Raw genomic sequence first — 20,031 nt, 5'->3', positions numbered from 1 at the left:
GAGAGTTAGAAATGAAATGGAATGGAAGAGGAACATCACTAAACGTCGCAGGAATGAAGGAAAAAGCTACATCAATAAGAAGGGCCAGCAAAGAAAGAAAAGGCAACCTAAACCAGGATGTGGGCTGAAATGTAAATTTAAGTGCCATAATCAGTTTCATAAAGCCCAGCGCGAAGATATTTTCACTTCATACTGGCACTTAGGATGCAATAATAGACAAAAGCAGTTCATTTTGAAATTTACCAGCAAAACAAAAAAGGCAAGAGGAAAAGAAAACCATCATTCTAGACGTCAAAACTCTTACAAGTTCTACCTTCCAAACTTAATTGAAAATACAACAAGAAGGGTTTGCAAAAGATTTTTCTTAGATACTTTGGACATATCTCAAATGAAAATAGAAACAGCACATGGCAAAACAGAAATTCCTGGTGTGGCTGGAAAAGATCAAAGAGGTATGTCTGATGGGAGTCGATCAAACAAAACTCCAAGCGATATGCTTGATACAGTTCGTCAACATATTGAATCATTCCCGACTATTGCCTCACATTACTGTAGGAAGGACACTGAAAAACAGTATATTGACAGTACATTAAGTTTGACCAAAATGTATGAACTTTACTGCGAGTATTGTTCAAAACACAATTTACATCCAGTCAAAATACACACATATAGAAAAGTATTTAATACTGAGTACAATGTGAGCTTCTACAAGCCTATAAAAGATCAATGTGATCTGTGCCTTTCATATAAATATGCATTGCCAACAGAAAAAGAAAAATTAACTCCAGAATATGAGACTCATATGAGGAACAAGGCAAAGGCAAGAGAAAATAAAGAAATTGACAAAGAACAAGCAAAGCACAATGAAAATGTAGTAGTTGCATGCTTTGACCTTGAAGAGGTTTTGCTAACTCCTAAAGGCTTTGCATCAACATTCTACTACAAGCGCAGGTTAAATACATACAATTTTACGATTTACAATTTAGGAAATGCTGATGGCCACTGCTACATTTGGAATGAAACAATAGCTGGGAGGGGTTCTTGTGAAATTGCATCATGTGTTTATGATTTTATCAAAATCAAAAGTTTGCAAGGATTCAAGCATTTTATTTTTTATTCTGACAACTGCTTCTCTCAAAATAAAAACAGGCAATATATTGCAATGCTTTGGTATGCATTAAATAAATTTCACCTAACATCAATTGAGCATAAATATCTTGAAAAAGGACACACATTTAACGAGAATGACAGTGTGCATGCTGCTATCGAGAATGCCTCACGACATATGACAATTTACACAACACCTCAGTGGGCAATTATAGTTCAATCAGCAAGACAAAAAAAGCCTTACTTTGTCACGGAAATGTCCCTTTTTGACTTCATAAACTTTAGAATGGTTAGTGAATGCCTGAAGAATTTCGACCTTGCTGATGGTAGAGAGAAGGTTAATGTCAGTGGAATCAGGCACCTCAAATTGATAAAGGAGCAACCAAATAAATACTTGCTTAAGTATGATTATGACTCGGCAGATTTTTTGGTTGTGAATCTTATTACAAGGGTTCGCAGAGCCACTGAAAATATACCAAATGCAAATGAAATTCCTCTTGTGCAGCTGAGAAAAGAAGCCATTCCAATCAGCATTGACAAGTACAATGACCTTATCAATTTGTGTCTTGAGAACTTAATACCAAGGCCCCACCATCTTTTCTATGCCTTGCTCCCACATGGAGATGTTTAATGGCTTCAAAATGTTGGAATTAGATTCACCACCACAGCAAAGCTTTTCTTAGATTTTGTTGATTGTATAAAATCAGCAAGTCTCATGGTTGAGTAACATGGTATTATTTATGTGCAGATGGAAGAATTTGTGGGGTAGAAATTAGTAAATTGTTTTGATACAGAACAGCTTTGTTCCAGTGTTTACTGTCCTGGTCACTAGTGGTGGGCCAGTAAACAGATGGCAAAAGACTGAAATAATTTGAAATTTTTAAGGATAATTCTCTTAAATATAAAATGAAATTTTATTTGATATTCTTTGATTGAAATATATCAATAACGCATTTAAGCGTAGAGCTATGATACACTATTAAACCTGTTTAACTGTTAAGTTCACAGCAGTCTTCACTATTCTTTTGTAAGCAAAGTACTACAGCTATGAAAAAATATGAAAGCAGAGCGTAATATAATAAACACGCTCTTTTTAGCATTTTCTCATTTACGGAGGTGAGAATTAAACAGAAAAATAAATAGCAAAATGCATTATCATGGTGTTACACCATGGTACTATTGTCTCTAGAGCAAGACAAACACATTTGTATGTATGGTGAATTGGCAATAAAAAAATAAACTTATTAAATTTGCCATCAAATGCATTTCTAGATACTCATGATATCATACTACGTTTCATAAAACTGAAATAATTTGAAAAATTTGAGAATAAATCTCTTAAAGTTGAAGATATGTTAATGACAACAGTTTTATTGAAGTATCTTCAATTTGTATAATGTATTTGCTATAGATTATTTAAATAATTTGAGTTGAGATTATCTCAACACTTGAATGACTTATATTTTGAAAACACTTGTTGTAATAGATATGATGTAAATAATTGTTACACACATTTATTGTACAGCAAAATACACTTTTTATTCTACTTGACACAACCTTCTTACTTAATTTCACCATATTGTCATAGTTGTACTCTTTATTTCAAAACTCTTAATTATTATAATGTTTCTTTTGTTTTTAAAGGTTAATGATCACATGTATGCAATTCTGTAATGTATAATTATGTACGTTTTAATCATATATGAATATAAATTTCTAAATCCAATTCTATAAAATCATTTATCGTTATGGACTGGTTGGTTTCCTAAAATAATCTTAATTAACTGATACTTTTCTATTTAATAATGCTTTCCAGTAAAATAATTCATACAATGCATTTTGGCCAAAAGATGACTTGGTGGACAAAGTAACCGAGGGTTATACAATAGGCAATGTTATTCTTTGTAATTATTATGTTATCTATAATTTAAAGCTGCACTCTCACATATTTACCATTTTAAAACTTTTTATTTTTTTGTTTTGGAAAAAGCAAATTTTTTTGCGTAAATATCTGCAAGCCAATGATATAACATTGCTGACAAAAGATCAGATCACAGACTTTCATATTTCAGTTTGACAATTATTGGTTTGTTTTTTTTGGCATGAACTGTTACTACGGTTTTAGATTTAAGGTAATGCATAAAACATCAATTTGGAACTTAAATATAAAATTCTGTGATCTAATTTTTTTGTCAGCAGTCTTACATAACTGATTTTCATGGATTCTCGCAAAAATTGGCTTGTTCCAATACAAAAAAAATAAAAAAAACTTGTCAAAACGTCAGTCTGTGAGGGTGCAGCAGCTGCTTTAAATAAACTGTAACCTTTTTTGTAAACTACATTAAATAAAGATTCTTACAGCAATCAGTGTTTAAATTTTTAAAGCTATGTGACTGTCACTGTACTATTACATACATAATCTTGTGTAGTGTGTTAAAAATGAATAGAATGTGACAATTGTTGTAATAAAAGCACAAGTTATTGGACTGATTTGTTCTTATATATATATTAAGGAACAGTGAGCACAACAAATTACTTTTTAATCTTGGGTGGTTTATTCAAGTGAAGATAAATTATAATCCTGAATGTGGCAACCATATCAAGGCCTGAGAGAAAGATAACTTGTGAATTTGATTTTCAATTAATTTGCTGGAATTTTAACAAAGTCTTGCAAAACCAAAATCATTTGATCAGATTAGGATTAAATAACAATCTGTGTTCAATAGTCCAGTTTCATTTTTAAAGCGATAATGTATTATCCTTTACAACCCTTTCAATATTTATATAAAAAAAACTATCAATTTACAGCAAAAAAAAATAAAGTAACTGCAATATACGTGTGCAATCTACATTGCATTACACAGGAGTTATAAATACTTGACATACAGTAGAAATAAACTCAAAATGAAACTATTTTTGTTTTGTTTTTGAGAACTTACTAGTTAGAATCCTTATTTAAGCACTTTTTTACAATTCACTATTTGTCAGCATGAAATGTGGTTTTAAAAGTATATTTTGTTCGCAACCAAGATCTTTTAAGAGGTCTTTAATAATCACTTAGAACTTTTTCGCACTAAAAAAAAATAAAAAGGAAAAAAAAAAAATGTGCGAAAAGGTTCTATGTGACGAATTCTTCATCTTTTTTTGTTGCTGAATTTCAAATGAAAGAAAAACATAAAAAAGTAAGTGAGGTTTAAAAATAATGATTTGCTGTCACTTAAAATATCACTTAGAACTTTTTCGCACTTAAAAGAGGTCAACCAGATTTAAGTGCGAAAAAGTTCTATGTGCATTTTTCTTAAATATCTTTATTGTCTTTCATATTTTATATATATAAAGACAGGTATACTTTAAAACAGGTGATTTTCCTTTAGTTAACAAAGTATTGTACAATTTTATACAATATATACAAAAAGAGATAGTTTTTTGCTTCTCCTGTAAAATTTTATAAAATGCAGATAGAACCTTTTCGCTTTCAGCCCTCGACTTGCTCCAGTGAATAAGGTACAAGGAAATCTATTCGTTGGAAATCATTCCTGACTCATGCCAGATGTTTGGTGTATACCGACTCTTGTTGTGTGATAATATCAACTAAATAATTGGAGATTCCCTTGTGAAATCAAAGCGGATTCTGAGTAATAAGTGTTGAAATTATACAGAAAACCCCCAGACGTTTAATCGCAATTTGCCATTTTGGAAATTATCTGATTTATTGGCGAAGGCAGCGAAACGTTTTCTTTTCTTGTGAGGCAGTTCATGAAATACATGTACAGTGATAATAGTTTACTAATCAATCACAAACGGAAGCATGTGAAAACTTGTGGAGTACACAACACAACTATTGCCATGCGAAAACTAGAGTAATTGGACATTGATCTTGCAGGAACGTTCATAATGGTAAGTCACTAAGTGTCACCGTTGTAACATGTAAATATGCCACTTTGTTAGGCTTTTATCGCTTTGGTGGCGTCACTTGCCTGCGATGATCTTACGCCCTAGGCAGTAACTAAGTATATGTAGAAGTCACGGTTTGCTTAGAAACATTTAAAGAAAACATATTTGAATGGTACTTAAAATGACCAAAATATATCAAGTACTATAGCGACTTACACTAGCTTGAAATAATGCATGTTAAGTTCGGTACGACCCCGGCTCAGGGCTTAAAGTACATTTATGTGGGTTATCCAAGCAGGTTATTAGCTCCGTTGGTACAACAAAGCTGTTTTGCAACAGCAGAGGGCCACATATTTGATCCCCGTACTGACCGCATACGTTGCTGAGCGTACGAGTGACATGCACTAAATCGGCTTTAATACTAATCATAATAAAAAAAAACGAATTTGAACGTACCGGCGTACAAATCAGTTTACAAAAGATGTATTTACGTTTCTCGTTACCTTCTGAAACTGATCTTGATAAAACGATCTCGTGGAAATTCATAACTGCCTCCATTAACTGATGAAGTGCCTCGTTTATTACCCCATTACGTATAGATACAAATCTCGGCAGGTAATAAAACGTAAAAGATTGTTCACCTCAAATATTTGATGAATTCTCTACGCTACGGTTTAAATTAAAACAGTTGTTAACACGCCGAGACGTATTTTGGCACATTTATATTTCAGGTAATATTAAATGGTTTATGGAGTTATTTATTACAAACATACTGGTTCTTGTCCTATTGATTTGGACTGCAAACGAAAAAGACAAAAAAAAACAGAACAGAACAGAACATTTATTTAGATACAAGAACATACAGCTTATGAGCACCAAAACCGTGAATCCATCACCATAACATGCACAACAGGATAGATAAATTAACATGATTACAAACATATTATAACAAGAGAGCAGTTAATAACCAGTTTCAGTTGGACTATAATGCTCACTGCATAGTCTGTAATCTGATTTACCTTTATAGGAAATACAGCCAGCTTGTGTAACAATGACTTATTTTTAGAGTGCAGAAGAGGAATACATTTTATGAGAGCATTACCCGCCATTACTCAGTCTGGTAGAGTACTAATACTTCCAATTAGGACCCCAGGGGCGGTTCCAGGATTTGACGTTAGAGTGGTGGCACTTCACGGGCGGACCTCGAGCTTTCGCGCCCCTATCCAACGAACCCTCAAAATAGGCTTAAACAGGTCATGGGAGATTTGGGTGTTATCAACCTAAATCCGCTAGTGGATTTAATTAGGATACACCATTTGACTAGTATTCTCGTATGTATATATATATCAAATCTCTCGGGGTCCATGGGATTTCGAGCCAACGGGGTTTCGTCTGTATATTTATATCTACCAGGCAACATGTATGATACATGGTACCTTTTCTCTAATTCTTGAAATAAAAAGCTTGGAAATCATTTGTAAAGATCTATAGGTCATATACAGTTCCTGTTATTTCTAAGAATGAGGGCATGGCTGTATGCCAGACGATACATGTAATTCCTTGGAACGAATCTACAAACACTGAACAGGCATTGTCAAGATTCCATGGAATGCATGGCTGTATGGATGTTGTTACAAGCCGGTGCAATACTGATCCACATTATGCAAAAATATACCATTCATCTTTTCACAGTATATTTTACCCTTGATACCTAGGCATGTGCAATAGTCATGTTCTGTAAAGTAATCGGAATAAGGCCATACCAAATCGTTCCTATGTTTAGCGTCCATGGACGGATAGGGTTTGGGCTTCCAGAGCGAAAAACAACAACAACTCAGTTTATAGGAACAATGATATTGCCGAATATTTTTTATTTGCTTTTACTATAAATCCGACTACAGAACACAAGTGCAAACAATATGCTTTGTACTAGTATTCTTGGCATTTGATATTAGGAAATGATGAACAGAACAGAACAGAACATTTTTTGTTAACTTGAACATATACCGTTCATCGTTTTTTCAATATCATAATACATGGCATGGCAATAATTGTGAAATGAGAGAGTGCATATACATGTACATATATAAATAAATATGTCAGTGGTTCGAACATGTTAAAAGCAATACAGTTAAGCATTATCTTAAAAAGCGTTATATCGTAACATTGCAGTGCTGCATTCATTGTGATTCCCATGATCAGCACACTGAAATAAAGTTTTATTTGCGCTCTTATTTTGCAGTTGAAATCTATCTTACAATTATGAATGTACTAAGAAGGCTCTGGCGTCCATATTCTACATAGGATGTCAACCATTTAGTATTCGTTTTTATTTTATGTGTGTTTTTTTTTCTAGTGTGTGTTTGTTTTTATGTTGTTGTTGCTTTTTTTCTTGCTTTTTTGTGAGTGTTGTTTAAAATTTAGCCGAATAAATGCTCTCCGTGATAAAATTAAAAGAGATCTCATTAATAAATGAGAGCTATCTTCAAATCATTTATGGATAACTTATACGGAATTGTTAGAATGGGAGCTATCTACACATCGTGTGTTGCCCTCAGTATTTCGATTAGAGTATTATTCAATTTTACTGAAGAGCTCTCTAATTTCAATTTGCGAGAGCATCAACTGTATTTGTTTTTAAACCCTATAAATTTAGCTAAAAATAATTAGAGACCTCTTCCATTCAATTGAAGAGGTCTTCAGTTGACTTGAAGAGCTCTTCAAATCCTCATTTGAAGAGGTCTCTAATTATTTGAGGAGATCCCCAAATTATTTGAAGATTTCTTCATGTATTTAAGTATATGTAGATTTGGCGTTTCATAGGTTCGGACGGTGATATGCATTTAACAACTAGCACAATAATGCAACAGTAAACTAGTTACATGATCGACTAGTCGAACTTGATCCCTTGTTTCTAAAGCCTCATTTCATTTTGTAGGAAGCTTTTAAACAGCTGCGAAGAAAATTTGCGCAGTCTGCAGCAAACAGCAGCAGCAGCAGCACTGTCAAGAGCAGCAGCGTCAGCAGTAGCAGCACAACCATCAGCAGCAGCAAGGTGACGGTATGGAGTGAGAACGTTGTGGAGGCCCGGTCAGAGGTTAAAACACAGACCGATCTGAGGCCCGTCAAGGAAGAAGAGAAAAGGGAAACTAAAGCCGAAAAACCTAAGGTGGTGCTGAATAAAACCAAACCAGCTGAAAAGGATGCTGCTCCGAAAGCTAAGGTAACCTCTTCATGAGGCCCGCCTCCTGTACGCAGACATTATTTGTTCGCTACACACATAGCTTCCCATAACGTTTAATAATACCTGTCACAGGCATTTGACTCATTGTTTGTGTCTAAAATATCTGTGATTTATATATGAAAGTCATAAATTATAACTCTGCAGATGCGCTGTATGATCTCATAGTATGTACCAAAAATGATATTAAAACATATTTTACACATAAACAATAAGCCAGCTGCATGTGGTATTTGTTACGTAGGATTTGAGCAGACAATGAACTCAGTGGGACTTAATGAGAGTGTAAGATACTTTACACGGGTATAATACGGTAATCTGCTATTCTTTGGTTTCACTTTTCAATATGGGTGTGAGTAACTTTAATTTATACTCGCACTCGGGGAAGACCAAATCGGCGAGTGCTCCGATAAGATTATTTTGGAGCGAAGTGCACATACAGAATTTAACCCTGTTTCGAGCTACCCTGGTTCTTTAACATGTACCAGTGTATAGCACTGCCGCACGGGACCCCCATTTAACGTCCCCCCCCCCCCCCCCCCCCCGATACACAGTAAGTATTTTAGTGGTGCGGCGGGAAATCTTACGGAAAAAGCTTACGACCCCTTGACATTCAAGAGTGTGACCACTAGACCAGTTACCACGGATCCGCCAGACTTTTCAATATTTCATAGAACTGATGTTTAAGTTGTCGGGCTTAGTGCAAGGCGGTTGTTACTTAATATAGAAATTGATGGCATTACATCGCTAAGCCATCGAGTTGTAGTGCATACAATTTACAGTCGAACCCCGTTAGCTCGAACGCGCTTGGCTCGAACTGGATATAGAGGACCGATTTATTTATATACTTAAGGTAACCATTCCCGCTTGGTTCGAATTCGAGGCTAGATTCGAGGCTAGATGTATTTTCACCGGTCCCTGGGAGTTCGAGCCAATGTGGTTCGACTGAAGCTATTTATTTCAACTTTTGAAAACCTGCTAGGGTTTAGGACAACGATTTCTACCGTGAAAATTGTACACCTGTTCCATAAGTACTTTCCTTGCGTCAATAGTATCATATTCAGGTTTAGTGAAAGTTTTCACTGAAAAAAAATTCAATTGTGATGATAATTATTATTTCAATGGGCGTGTTTTGCGCTCTCCCATATTCGGAGTACATTTATGGGACAAGAAACACTGACAGCTATTGGATTGACTCATGTATGTTACAGCCACCCATTGCAAAGAAGCCAATTCACAAGACGGTGGAGAAAGGGCAGGTCCCTGCATCCGACCGGAAGTCCAGTATCACTGACGAGAAACTGCAAGGTAAGAGCACAAGTTAATGTTAACTATGTATGTTATCGTCGGACACCGACTACCAACACATTCCTTTCAAGAGCCGAAGTTAGTTCGGTGGGAACGTTTATACCAAGTTTAGATCAAATTTACTCAATGTAAAGAAATAATGTTATTTTTGTATATTTATAAACAGTCGAAACCACTTAACAGCACTCGTTTAAAGATGTTATGGACGTGGCGATTTTTTGCTAAGTTTTGTTGACTTTGAGATACAGTCAAAACTCGTTCGCTCGATATCGCTTGGCTCGATATCCTCGTTGGCTCGAACTGAATTAAAACAACCGATTTTGTTTTATTTATATGTTTATATAAAAATCGGTCGGATGGCTCGATTAACCGAGGGTCGATTTGAGAGTCGCTTGGGGAAAAATGGAATCGTGGAAACTTATTATCTTAATCGCAAATTGCAGACGACTTCAGAATTTTGCAGAATACGAGTCTGATCACAAGTAGCGAGGACGGCCAGGTGGCCGGAATTATGTAAATGTGCTTTCTGTATGTTCTGCGCTTTGTTTATATTTTATGAACTATGTTTACTGTTTTCGTGTATAATTTTTATGTGTTGATAATTTTATTTTTATTGCGTAAATATAAAATCAGGGAAGAAATAAGGTATTCAATAAATACTCTTCTTTAGCGGAGATAACCCAGGAAAATAACAAGCAAAGTAAACATGACTTCTATCAAAGAATAATACACATTCAGAAAGAATTCCCGCTTGGCTCGATATTCCCGAGGCTCGAAGTACTTTGGTCGGTCCCTAGAATAATGACCTAACGGGTTTCGACTGTATATTACATGAATAAATGCCAAAAAGCAACTGAAGTAAAAATCCAAGCCTAAATAACTAAATTTCCAATTCATGATAACTTGTACTACCGCTTTTCAGTGAAACGGGGCATATTTTGTCACATTTTTTATCATAATTAACAAACTAGAGGATAATTGTTTGTTTCAGTGTAAGATCGTAATATATTTCACCGAGTGAGCATTAAAAGCTATATTTCACGAGTGGCATAACTGCGAGTTATATACTTTTTTTGGTATTCACGATTGTTTGTGTCAGTCACGGTAAGATCGTAATATATTTCACCGAGTAAGCACCTACAGCTAGATTTCACGAATGGCATAGCCACGAGCGATATTATTTATTTTCGATGTACACGAGGTGAAACATATTGCGATCTTGCACCAAAATATACATTTTTTTCTTTCTTTTAAATGCCTAAAAAGGATTTTAAATGACATTTTATTGTAGTTTTCCAGAAAAGCGCACCAAATTGTATGCGAACGTAGTCAGTTCGGAAATGAAGTCGTTGAATGTGTGTCCTAGCTCTGTGCGCGCCGACGTTTGATTTGCGATTAAGAACGGGGTAAAAATTGAAACAGTAAAATATCATTTTTATTTCACTGATAAATCTCTATAATTCACGAAAGCATATACTAGATAGCTCTATTTTAAGCGTTTGATGATGTTTAATGATTGTGAGTATTTTGTCCACATTTCACACGAAACAAAAAACAATCGATGTCTGACTATACAATATTTGAACGAGACCTTTTAATATGAAATATGCTGTTTTCCTCACATTAAATACATGCGTTGAAATTGGTACAAAGGTTTTGACAACATTGTCAATTATTCCCATCCATTGACACATAATAACTGCAGGTATACCCGACGGTAGTAACTAATACCGTCACTTACGTTACATTGTTTTTTTAACAGTAGTCACGGGATGGTATGTTAATTAAGCGTTTGGAAATATATTTTTTTAAATATATTTCAAAGCAATTCTATGATACCAATCGTCACCAGCACGTAGTACAGTAGAAAATCGTTGTCTCAAACTCGGCGGGACCGTCGATTATATTTTGAGCGAAAGAAACTTCGAGGCAAGCAAATTATTTACTATACGTTAACATATTTCCAACAAAGAAGTTACGTCAACATTATATAATATATATAAGTATAGTTTCCAGTGCAATGGTTATAATTAAATTTGTATAAATTCAACAAATATTGCTTTTGCTGCTCTTTTCGGACAAGAATATGACAATTGATTGATAAATAAGACGAGACTTATCTGTAAGGTGAAGTTTCATTAGGTTTCTACGAAGTCACGTGACGGACCCAGTGGGTTTGTTTTTTCCGTCGTCTATGTTGACTTGCATCTACGGTCAGTTTATAGTTAACTATAGACGTACCGTCACAACGAACATTGATACTGGTTATGAATCTTTTAAAAGTACTTAGTTCTATTAGCGAGAGTGTCAGTGACGAGGTATTAGTGGCCGCTAATTAGTGTTTAAATGGCTACATTGGGTCAAAAATTAGTGACCGCGGCTTCGTTAATTCAGACAGTTGACCGCTTAATGCACGTACTTTATATGATAAAAACGTACGAGGGAATTTTGAGTGGCCCGATAAGGCAGGTGGCTTTTTAAAGCAGGTGACCGTTTAACCAGGTTTAACTGTATACTTTAGTGGCCGTATTCATAAATCTACATAGGGATGAGTTTAAAGCTGCACTCTCACAGATTTACCATTTTTGCATCTTTTGTATTTTTTTGTCTTGGAAAGAGCAAATTTTTGCGTAAACATCTTCAAACCAATTGTATAAGATTGCTGACAAAAAAATGAAATTGTAGTTTTTCATATTTCCGTTGGAAAATTAATAGTTCATGGCTTAAACCGTTACCGTTACTTATGGTTTAAGAAAAATGCATAAAACATCAATTTTTGAACTTAATTATAAAAATCTGCGATCTAATTTTTGTCAGCAGTCTTATATAACTGGTTTCTCGGATTTGCCTGTTTTTTACCGGATTTTCGCTAAAAATGGCTCATTCCAAGACAAAAAATAATAAAAGTTGTAAAAGCGGTGTAACTGTGAGAGTGCAGCTTTAAAGTTTAAATTTGAAATTTTCGAATTTCGAACAATGACTCTGTTAGGTTCTCACTATTTTTCGTATTATTTTCTCATGTACAATCGCTTTTACCCTTTTCTTGTGTGTTGTTTATAAATATTTTAGTGCAAAAACATTATTAGTTATCTTAAAATCCATCAGAAAAATAGCGTATTTTCACTAACTTGATTTTTTCCACAAATATGCTTTATGAATACGGCTCCAAAGGTCTATTTCTAGTTTTCATTTTCTTGATCTGAATCTTAATCAGCACGAAGTTCTTTGAAACATATGCTAATGAAAAACAAGCCTTGAGCTTTCTCTGGGAAAGATAATGACCTGTCCGTGCTTTCCCTGCTTTATCTTTGCATACCACATGTTTGCAACCAGACGGAAACAAAAACAAACACCCACGAACATCCTTTCAGCCATCAGATTACACCAAAGATGTTATTTTACATGCAGGTACCATGTACATGTATGCATACATACTTATATCAGTAATACAACATCGACGGATCCATGAATTGACGCAAGAGGGAGCGTAATTCAGGGTAATAACCTTTTGACATTCGCCCCTAACTCAGAACTGAAAACATATATTGTTTAAAATGTTAACGGTTTTTTTCTAACAATTTCTTGTCCGAAATGGTGCATTGTGAGCGTATTTTTTTCTCTTATATTGACATATTAAACTTGGACATGGACTTGGCTGGGTGCGCCCCCACCCCCACCCCCCGGATCCGATTGTGTACAATGTAGTATGTTTTCGCCTCAAATAGTTTATCTTCAGAAAATCAACAGTTATTTCATGAACGTTGCATTGCACATTTTATAATAGATATGTTCTTTTCAAGTCCCAGATGCATAAGACCAAGATTTATATGAAATATAATGACCACAAACATGCGCTTTCCTTGAAGAGATCTATTTACAGTGTTTTTTCCCCCGAGGAACTTTTTATCTCATTGTTTTCGTAGTATTTATTTACGAGTGGTTTCCCCTTATTAAACCGTTTCCTCACTCACTGTAATATAACATGTCCGTGGCAATATCAACAGTTCTTATCATGGTTAATTTTGCTAAACCAAAATTACCAATATTATTCGGTGGTGGTAGACGTTTGGTACTTTGATAAAGCTTCACAAGATTATGTTTTTCATTTTTTATGTGGGCCGGTGACAATTGAAGTTTTTTAAAATTTTCTCTTCATTCATTAATAATTTTACTTAGATCGATTCTGAAGAAAGCACCGAAAGGTTTATTTTATGCAGATCGCCAAAATTGAACTCTTAAAGCTGCACTCTCAAAGAACGTTTTGACATTTATTTCTATTTTTTGTCTTGAAACGAGCCAGTTTTTGCGAAAATCCATGGAAACCAGTTATATAAGACTGCTGACAAAAGATCAGATCGCAAATTTTTATATATAAGTCAAAAACTTATATTTTATATTTGAACGGAAATATGAAAATATACGATCTGATTTTTTGAAAGCAATCTTATATCATTGGTTTGCAGAAATGTCATAAACAATTTGCTCTTTCCAAGTCAAAAAATAAAAAAGAGTTGTAAATATGGTCAATCTGTGAGAGTGCAGCTTTAACATACACATAGAGCATCATTTAACGACCTACCACCCACGTTACATTCGTGCTCACACTTGGCAGTCACACCAGACAGGCTAATAGGTTTAATAGAGATAGAATTACAAGATCCTTGGAACAGTTAGCATATTAAAGTACGGACCCCGCTATCCCAATTGAAACTGACATTAACAGAGGATTAGTTTAAATTCTCATTTTTTTTAGCAAAGATACATTCGGAACGCCTCGGCCATTTTCTACGAAAACAACCTCGGATGTATCAGTGGACGGTTACTAATGTCAGAAATCGGTACACTTTAACTACGCTGCAGGTAGAACGCGTAGTAATTTTAACTCAGCAGCTAAACTTAAATTATTTGACTCTTTGGCATCTTAATTATGTTCGCAATAAAACACTTCACTGGCAATCAATTTAAACTTATATCTACATATACAAGGTTAAAGACTACATTTAATTAATGATATAACTGAACATTTTTCGAACTACTTCTACTGATGTTCCGGCACACATCCGATGTTGTTTTTAATAAAAAAAAATGTCCGAGGAGTTCCTAATGGCAAATATATTGAATTAATTATGATATTTCATTACAGAGCTACAGGAGACGTTTGTAATATTTGACAAGAACCGTGACGGGATGATCACCAAGGAGGAGCTAGGGGCCGTGTTGTTCGCTCTGGGACAGCGACCGACCGTCATGGAGGTCCAGGCGCTTATACGATCTGTTGATCTTGACCGTGAGTAACATTGCTGGTAATGTTTTACATGTAATTCGTTTGAAATGCTTGTTGTTCGCTCTTGGGCATCGACAGATCAGACTCGGGGTCCATGCGCTTATGGAACTCGCCCCTAAGTTATGTGTCCTCCGAATATGACCTAGTTATTATACTAGCAGTATCAGTGGTATCATCAACAGAACATCAGCATCGGCATCAACAACCAGTTATAATTACAAATGTATAAGACAAAACGATAACAGAGAGACCAATGTCCGATACAATTGACCAACCGAGTCAGCCCTAAACATGTAAAGTGAAAGGCCAAAAGACGCCGAACAATTTATTAGGTTGACAACTATATGGTCACCGAATGTAGAAAAATCTTACTGGAATCATAACGAAACGAGGGTTGTCCCAAAATAATTCATATGAAATAATTTTGCAAAACGATATAGTTCTGAAACTTTCCGAATTTAATTAACATTTATATAAGATAAGACACTTTAAGTGATCTCTGGCTAACATATTCAGATGCTTAAGATGTGATTTTGCTAAAGGTATGCACTTTTTGATTTTAATTTCGGATAAAAAAGGCGACGTCAGATAGCGTTGCCGATCACCATGCTGTTGTAAAACGCAAACTTGAACGAGTCTTTGTATTCACAGTTTAAGATTTAATGTATGACAGGCGCACACGAATGCATGCAAGAACCATAAACTTAGTCATATTGTTCTTCTTCTAGAATAGCTCCAATCTCCCCTTATACCTCCGCACATCACCCTATTTTGAGGACAATTTAGAGATAATGTTTAAATAAGCCTGCTTCGATGTACTTTGTGTCTTTAAAATGTCTTCAGATTTATTTCGATACTTTAAAACAGTAAATTACATGTCAACTGTAAAAAGGGTGAGAAATCACATGACTTTAAAGGGGTTCTCATATGGGTAACCATGGGTCAGCGTTGCATCGTTCTAAAAAAATCCGTCAAGTTGAAATTTAAGCCAAGGATTGCATCATAAACATACAAGCAAGTTTAAAAAAGTTCACAAGTGTAGAAGCAGAAAACAGCGTAGTCTTTTATAGGCTAAGAAATATTATCATATCTTTTCTGTCGAAAATGTTATTTAGAAAATAACGTCACTTACTTGTTTGTTTACATCGAGTGTGGCCCGTGGGGTCCAATGTGAGAACCCCTTTGAACATCACGTGATTTCTCACCCTGGCAAAGAGCAGATGTAGTTATACTGATACTGTGACGAGGTGTGGGTCTAGAAACAACCTATCGTGTCTATAAAGTAAATATGTAAAGGTTTAATCTTGTTTGAACCGCCTTGCAAGGGATTATTTTAAATATTTTCCCTTTTTTGATTTTATTTTCATTCCGTCTTTAAAAGTTAACAATTATATGCACTTTCGGGACAAGCCTCGTTTTAAACTGAAACTGAATGCCACTACTTGATGACGTAATGTAAATTGTTCAACGCCGCGGATTTTTTTAAAAATGTGATCCATTCCTTGTTTCAGAGTCGGGCACCATTGACTTTGACGAGTTTGTGAAGATATTTTCCGCCAAGCTTTCCATCGACCCTGAGCAGGAGTTGCATGAGGTCTTTGACATCTTCGATCAGAACAGTGACGGCTTCATCTGCCCGGATGAGCTTTATGAGATGCTCAAGAAACTCGGGGAACATATCACGCAGGTCTGTGCCCAGTTGAGACATTCGCGATTCAATTGTTTTAAGATTAGTTTAAGGTGTTCTATTCATTAAATGCTCAGACGAGCAATGCTCGAGAAACTCGGGGAACATATATCGCAGGTCTGTGCCCAGTTGAGACATTCGCGATTCAATTGTTTTAAGATTAGTTTAAGGTGTTTTATTCATTAAATGCTCAGACGAGCAATGCTCGAGAAACTCGGGGAACATATCACGCAGGTTCGTGCCCAGTTGAAACAGGTCGATTGCATTTATGAGTAATTTAAGGGGTTTCATCAACAAACGCACAGACGGGGGTTATCAAGTGTTCGAAAAAAACTAGCATGCATTTTTCTTAAAGACTTTGGTTTAAAAATGTTTTATTCCCTGAAAAGGTTCAAATGACATCATATATTTCAATACAAACATTCAAGATTTTGGAGACGTTGATGGTTCAGTTACATTATAGAAGGTATTCCATTCATCATATATATTAGGCCACAGTAGCCTTGAGCAAGACCCCTTTTTAAAATATGAAGTATTTAAGACAATCATTTCCTTAAACCTCCTTTACTTTTAATTAAAACTTAAAAAAATTCTTCTGACCATTTTAATTGATCTATAGTAAATATTTTTATGTTCAGTAACGTTACCGGACCCCATGGTCCCTATTACGTGGCAAATAAAAGGGGTCCTGGAGGCCTCAAAAAGAAAGAAAAAAATTGTATGTCCTGACTCCTGGCTTTTGAAAAACACACACAATTTGTTCCTTTTACTTTACTCCAGTCTGAAGCTAAAAAGATGATAAACGAAGCTGACCTCAACCGAGACGGGAAGGTGGATTACAGAGGTGAGTAGAGTTTCTGGGGCCCTATCTATTAATTTTACCTCCGGGTGCGCTGAGCCGCTACATACACACATACATATCATTATTTTTGTCCGTACGAAGCACGACTCTATTGCGTACCAATCACAACCCTTTTCCGTACCAAAAAGACCCTTTTGTGTAACAAGCACGCACTGTTCTGGACATATCAAAAACAAAGGTTCTTATGAAGGATACCGAGTTTAATTTAAAAGAAATGTGCAGAAAACACCGTATTTCTACCTTATGAGACGATAGTTGATCACTGTAAGTCTTTTAGAACCCACCAGTCATTTACTATTTGTGCGTTTTCGGCTATTAGATGCATGGTTACAATCTTGTTATCAGTTATTAATATTTCCATAAATGCGTTATTTTGTAAGTAGTAAAAGGTTGATCACTCGAACTTTATGTTTGTTATACATGATTTTGTATTGTTTTTAAATTCGAGTATCACTTTAATATCTTTCTCAAATACTATTTAAAGAACATATGAGTCGTTATCAAACCAAATTAAAACCAAGAAGAATACGTGTATGTATTTAGACAAGTATTATTTTCATTTCAGAGTTTAAAGCGATATTGAACGCACGATGAATTATCTTGATTAAGAAGCGAGGAATCCAAGTTGTTTCTTCATCTGGTGATTGTGCCGTTGATACTTTTAAAGCTTCGTGTGTTTCACATGAAGAACTGCTGTTGTTATAGACTAGTTTCAGTTTGTAAATCATGTTTGCAAACAAGAGTCCTGTGATCTTAAGCTTTATTCATATTATTTTATATGTACAGTGTTGTCGAGTGACACGAAAAGAAAAAAAGAAAAAAACAAATATTGAGTTCTGTGTAAGAGTCGCATATATCTGTGTTTGTTTTCTTCATGTTTTTTCTTGAATATGCACAGTCCAAATCTATATTTTTTTCTGCGTATGTTTTATATTATAAAATCTAACATGTGTCATAAACAAAAACAAGACCATGTTTTTTATTGTATGAGTATGCGATTTTATAGTGCTGCTGTATATTATTTTGTCTTCTGTACTGTAAAATAAAATTATGTATCCTTGTGAATATGATGTAATAAATCAGGCTAAATTATGGATTAAACTACCAAAATGAAGACATTTTTTCTCCCAATGATCTCAGAAACAACACTAGAGCTGATACAAAAGAGCAGTGACTTGTGATCACCTTCATCTGAACAGAAGGTAACAATGGGCCGATTGTTCAGAAATTTGCTAAAAGTAACAACGTTTTTAACTTTTATATCTATCCTGCTCTTCACACTTGTGATCTTCAGTGTTCCTGACAAGATTTAAGACAACTGTTTTAGATTTGCTTGTTTTAATCAAATATTTTAACACACTACCAAATAGTACACGATTAGAAGTTAACAACGATATCGTAAATCACGTTATTAACTTTAACAAAGGTCTGAACAATCGCCCTAATGGCTAATGCCATGTTTGTTTGTCCTTTAATACCCACATTTATTGTACGATTATGTCCTGGATAGAACTTAACCTTTACTTCATTCAGACAAACACACTGCTCAACTGTTATGAGAACATTTCAAATATGGTCTCTAGTGTCCGAATTATTCTACTATTTGACCTCTTGACCTACTTTTAATCAAACATGACCCACACATGAATTTGACCTATAGTTCATATAAGGAAACACTTCTACCAAATGAGAGTTCCACAGAGTTAGCTAGGCCAGTTAGCAAGATTATCAGAACAAATGATGAATTAAATAATGGTATACTGACCCCAATTTTCATCAGATATGAACCATAATCATTTTTGACCGATACAGCCAATACAGCAACTGTACCAGTCACTGTCCAAGTTAAAAGGTCCGTCAAAATCTTGTGCCAAGAGAACTGGTGTACACTCGAGTATGGTTTTCAATCTATCAAGAGCATTTTGAGTGTGTCATTGCGAATGGACTAAGGTCCTTACTTTAGCAATCTTGTCAAGGATTCTGCATTTACTTAACAGTGATTGCAGATTTTTCGATAATAACCAGCCAAATCAGTTGTCTATTTAATGTAGGGACAGGAAATTCTAGGATAACTTTGACCTTTGCGTCTATAGAGTTGGCTTCACCCTGTCCATCAACATGAATTAAAAAGGTACAGTAACATGACACAATTAATACACTTTAAGTAAGACTAATGGTCAAGACGTGGAACACAAAAACAAAAAATCACAAACAAGAAACATGAAACAACAGCACATAACTACACAAACAACAGAGTGCATGTATACTATATAAAAAACTAGGTATGTTTATCAAGGATTGTTAGGTATCGCGTTGGAACGGTCAGTAAAATGTAAATTTACTGCACAAACTTCACTCTTATCCCCCAAACACATTACACCTCGTCTCTAAGGTATTGGTTTTACAACGGATTCATTCTGTATGGAGTTTGTTATTCTGGAGTAATGTCCTCCGGAACACCATCATGATAAATTGTATCAGTCCTTGCGGGAATAACGGCTTAGCTGGAACAGGATCAGACTTGAATGTTACTGAACATTCATTGTCTGGCATTTCTCTTTCAAATGTTTTAAAGGGGCCACGTATAGTATGGCCAAAACTTACTGAAACGGGCTGAAACCAAGAGACACTAATACAAATTCTCTTAC

At 35.1% G+C, this 20,031-nt stretch overlaps 1 protein-coding gene across 1 annotated transcript; it reads left to right on the top strand.

Annotated features, from left to right (window-relative positions):
• The first annotated feature begins 4,602 nt into the window (after positions 1-4,602).
• LOC128243708 (uncharacterized) lies at positions 4,603-18,487 on the top strand. The gene is made up of 7 exons (XM_052961628.1): positions 4,603-5,004; positions 7,940-8,224; positions 9,454-9,550; positions 14,694-14,837; positions 16,346-16,521; positions 17,302-17,365; positions 17,949-18,487. Exons 1-7 carry the CDS (start codon positions 5,002-5,004, stop codon positions 17,975-17,977), a joined length of 798 nt encoding a protein of 265 aa, XP_052817588.1. The 5' UTR covers positions 4,603-5,001; the 3' UTR covers positions 17,978-18,487.
• The last annotated feature ends 1,544 nt before the right edge of the window (positions 18,488-20,031 follow it).

This window comes from Mya arenaria, chromosome 8, assembly GCF_026914265.1.
Source record: "Mya arenaria isolate MELC-2E11 chromosome 8, ASM2691426v1".
In the NCBI taxonomy this organism is placed as follows: domain Eukaryota; kingdom Metazoa; phylum Mollusca; class Bivalvia; order Myida; family Myidae; genus Mya; species Mya arenaria.
Note: the sequence above shows the minus strand (reverse complement) of the source record. Positions and strands in the feature narration are given on the sequence as shown.

Bases quoted from the DNA above. Each gene is read 5' to 3' on its own strand.
- LOC128243708 (XM_052961628.1), top strand. The intron at 8,225-9,453 runs GTAACCTCTTCA...TGTATGTTACAG, and splicing joins ATGCTGCTCCGAAAGCTAAG to CCACCCATTGCAAAGAAGCC. The intron at 16,522-17,301 runs GTCTGTGCCCAG...ACTTTACTCCAG, and splicing joins TCGGGGAACATATCACGCAG to TCTGAAGCTAAAAAGATGAT.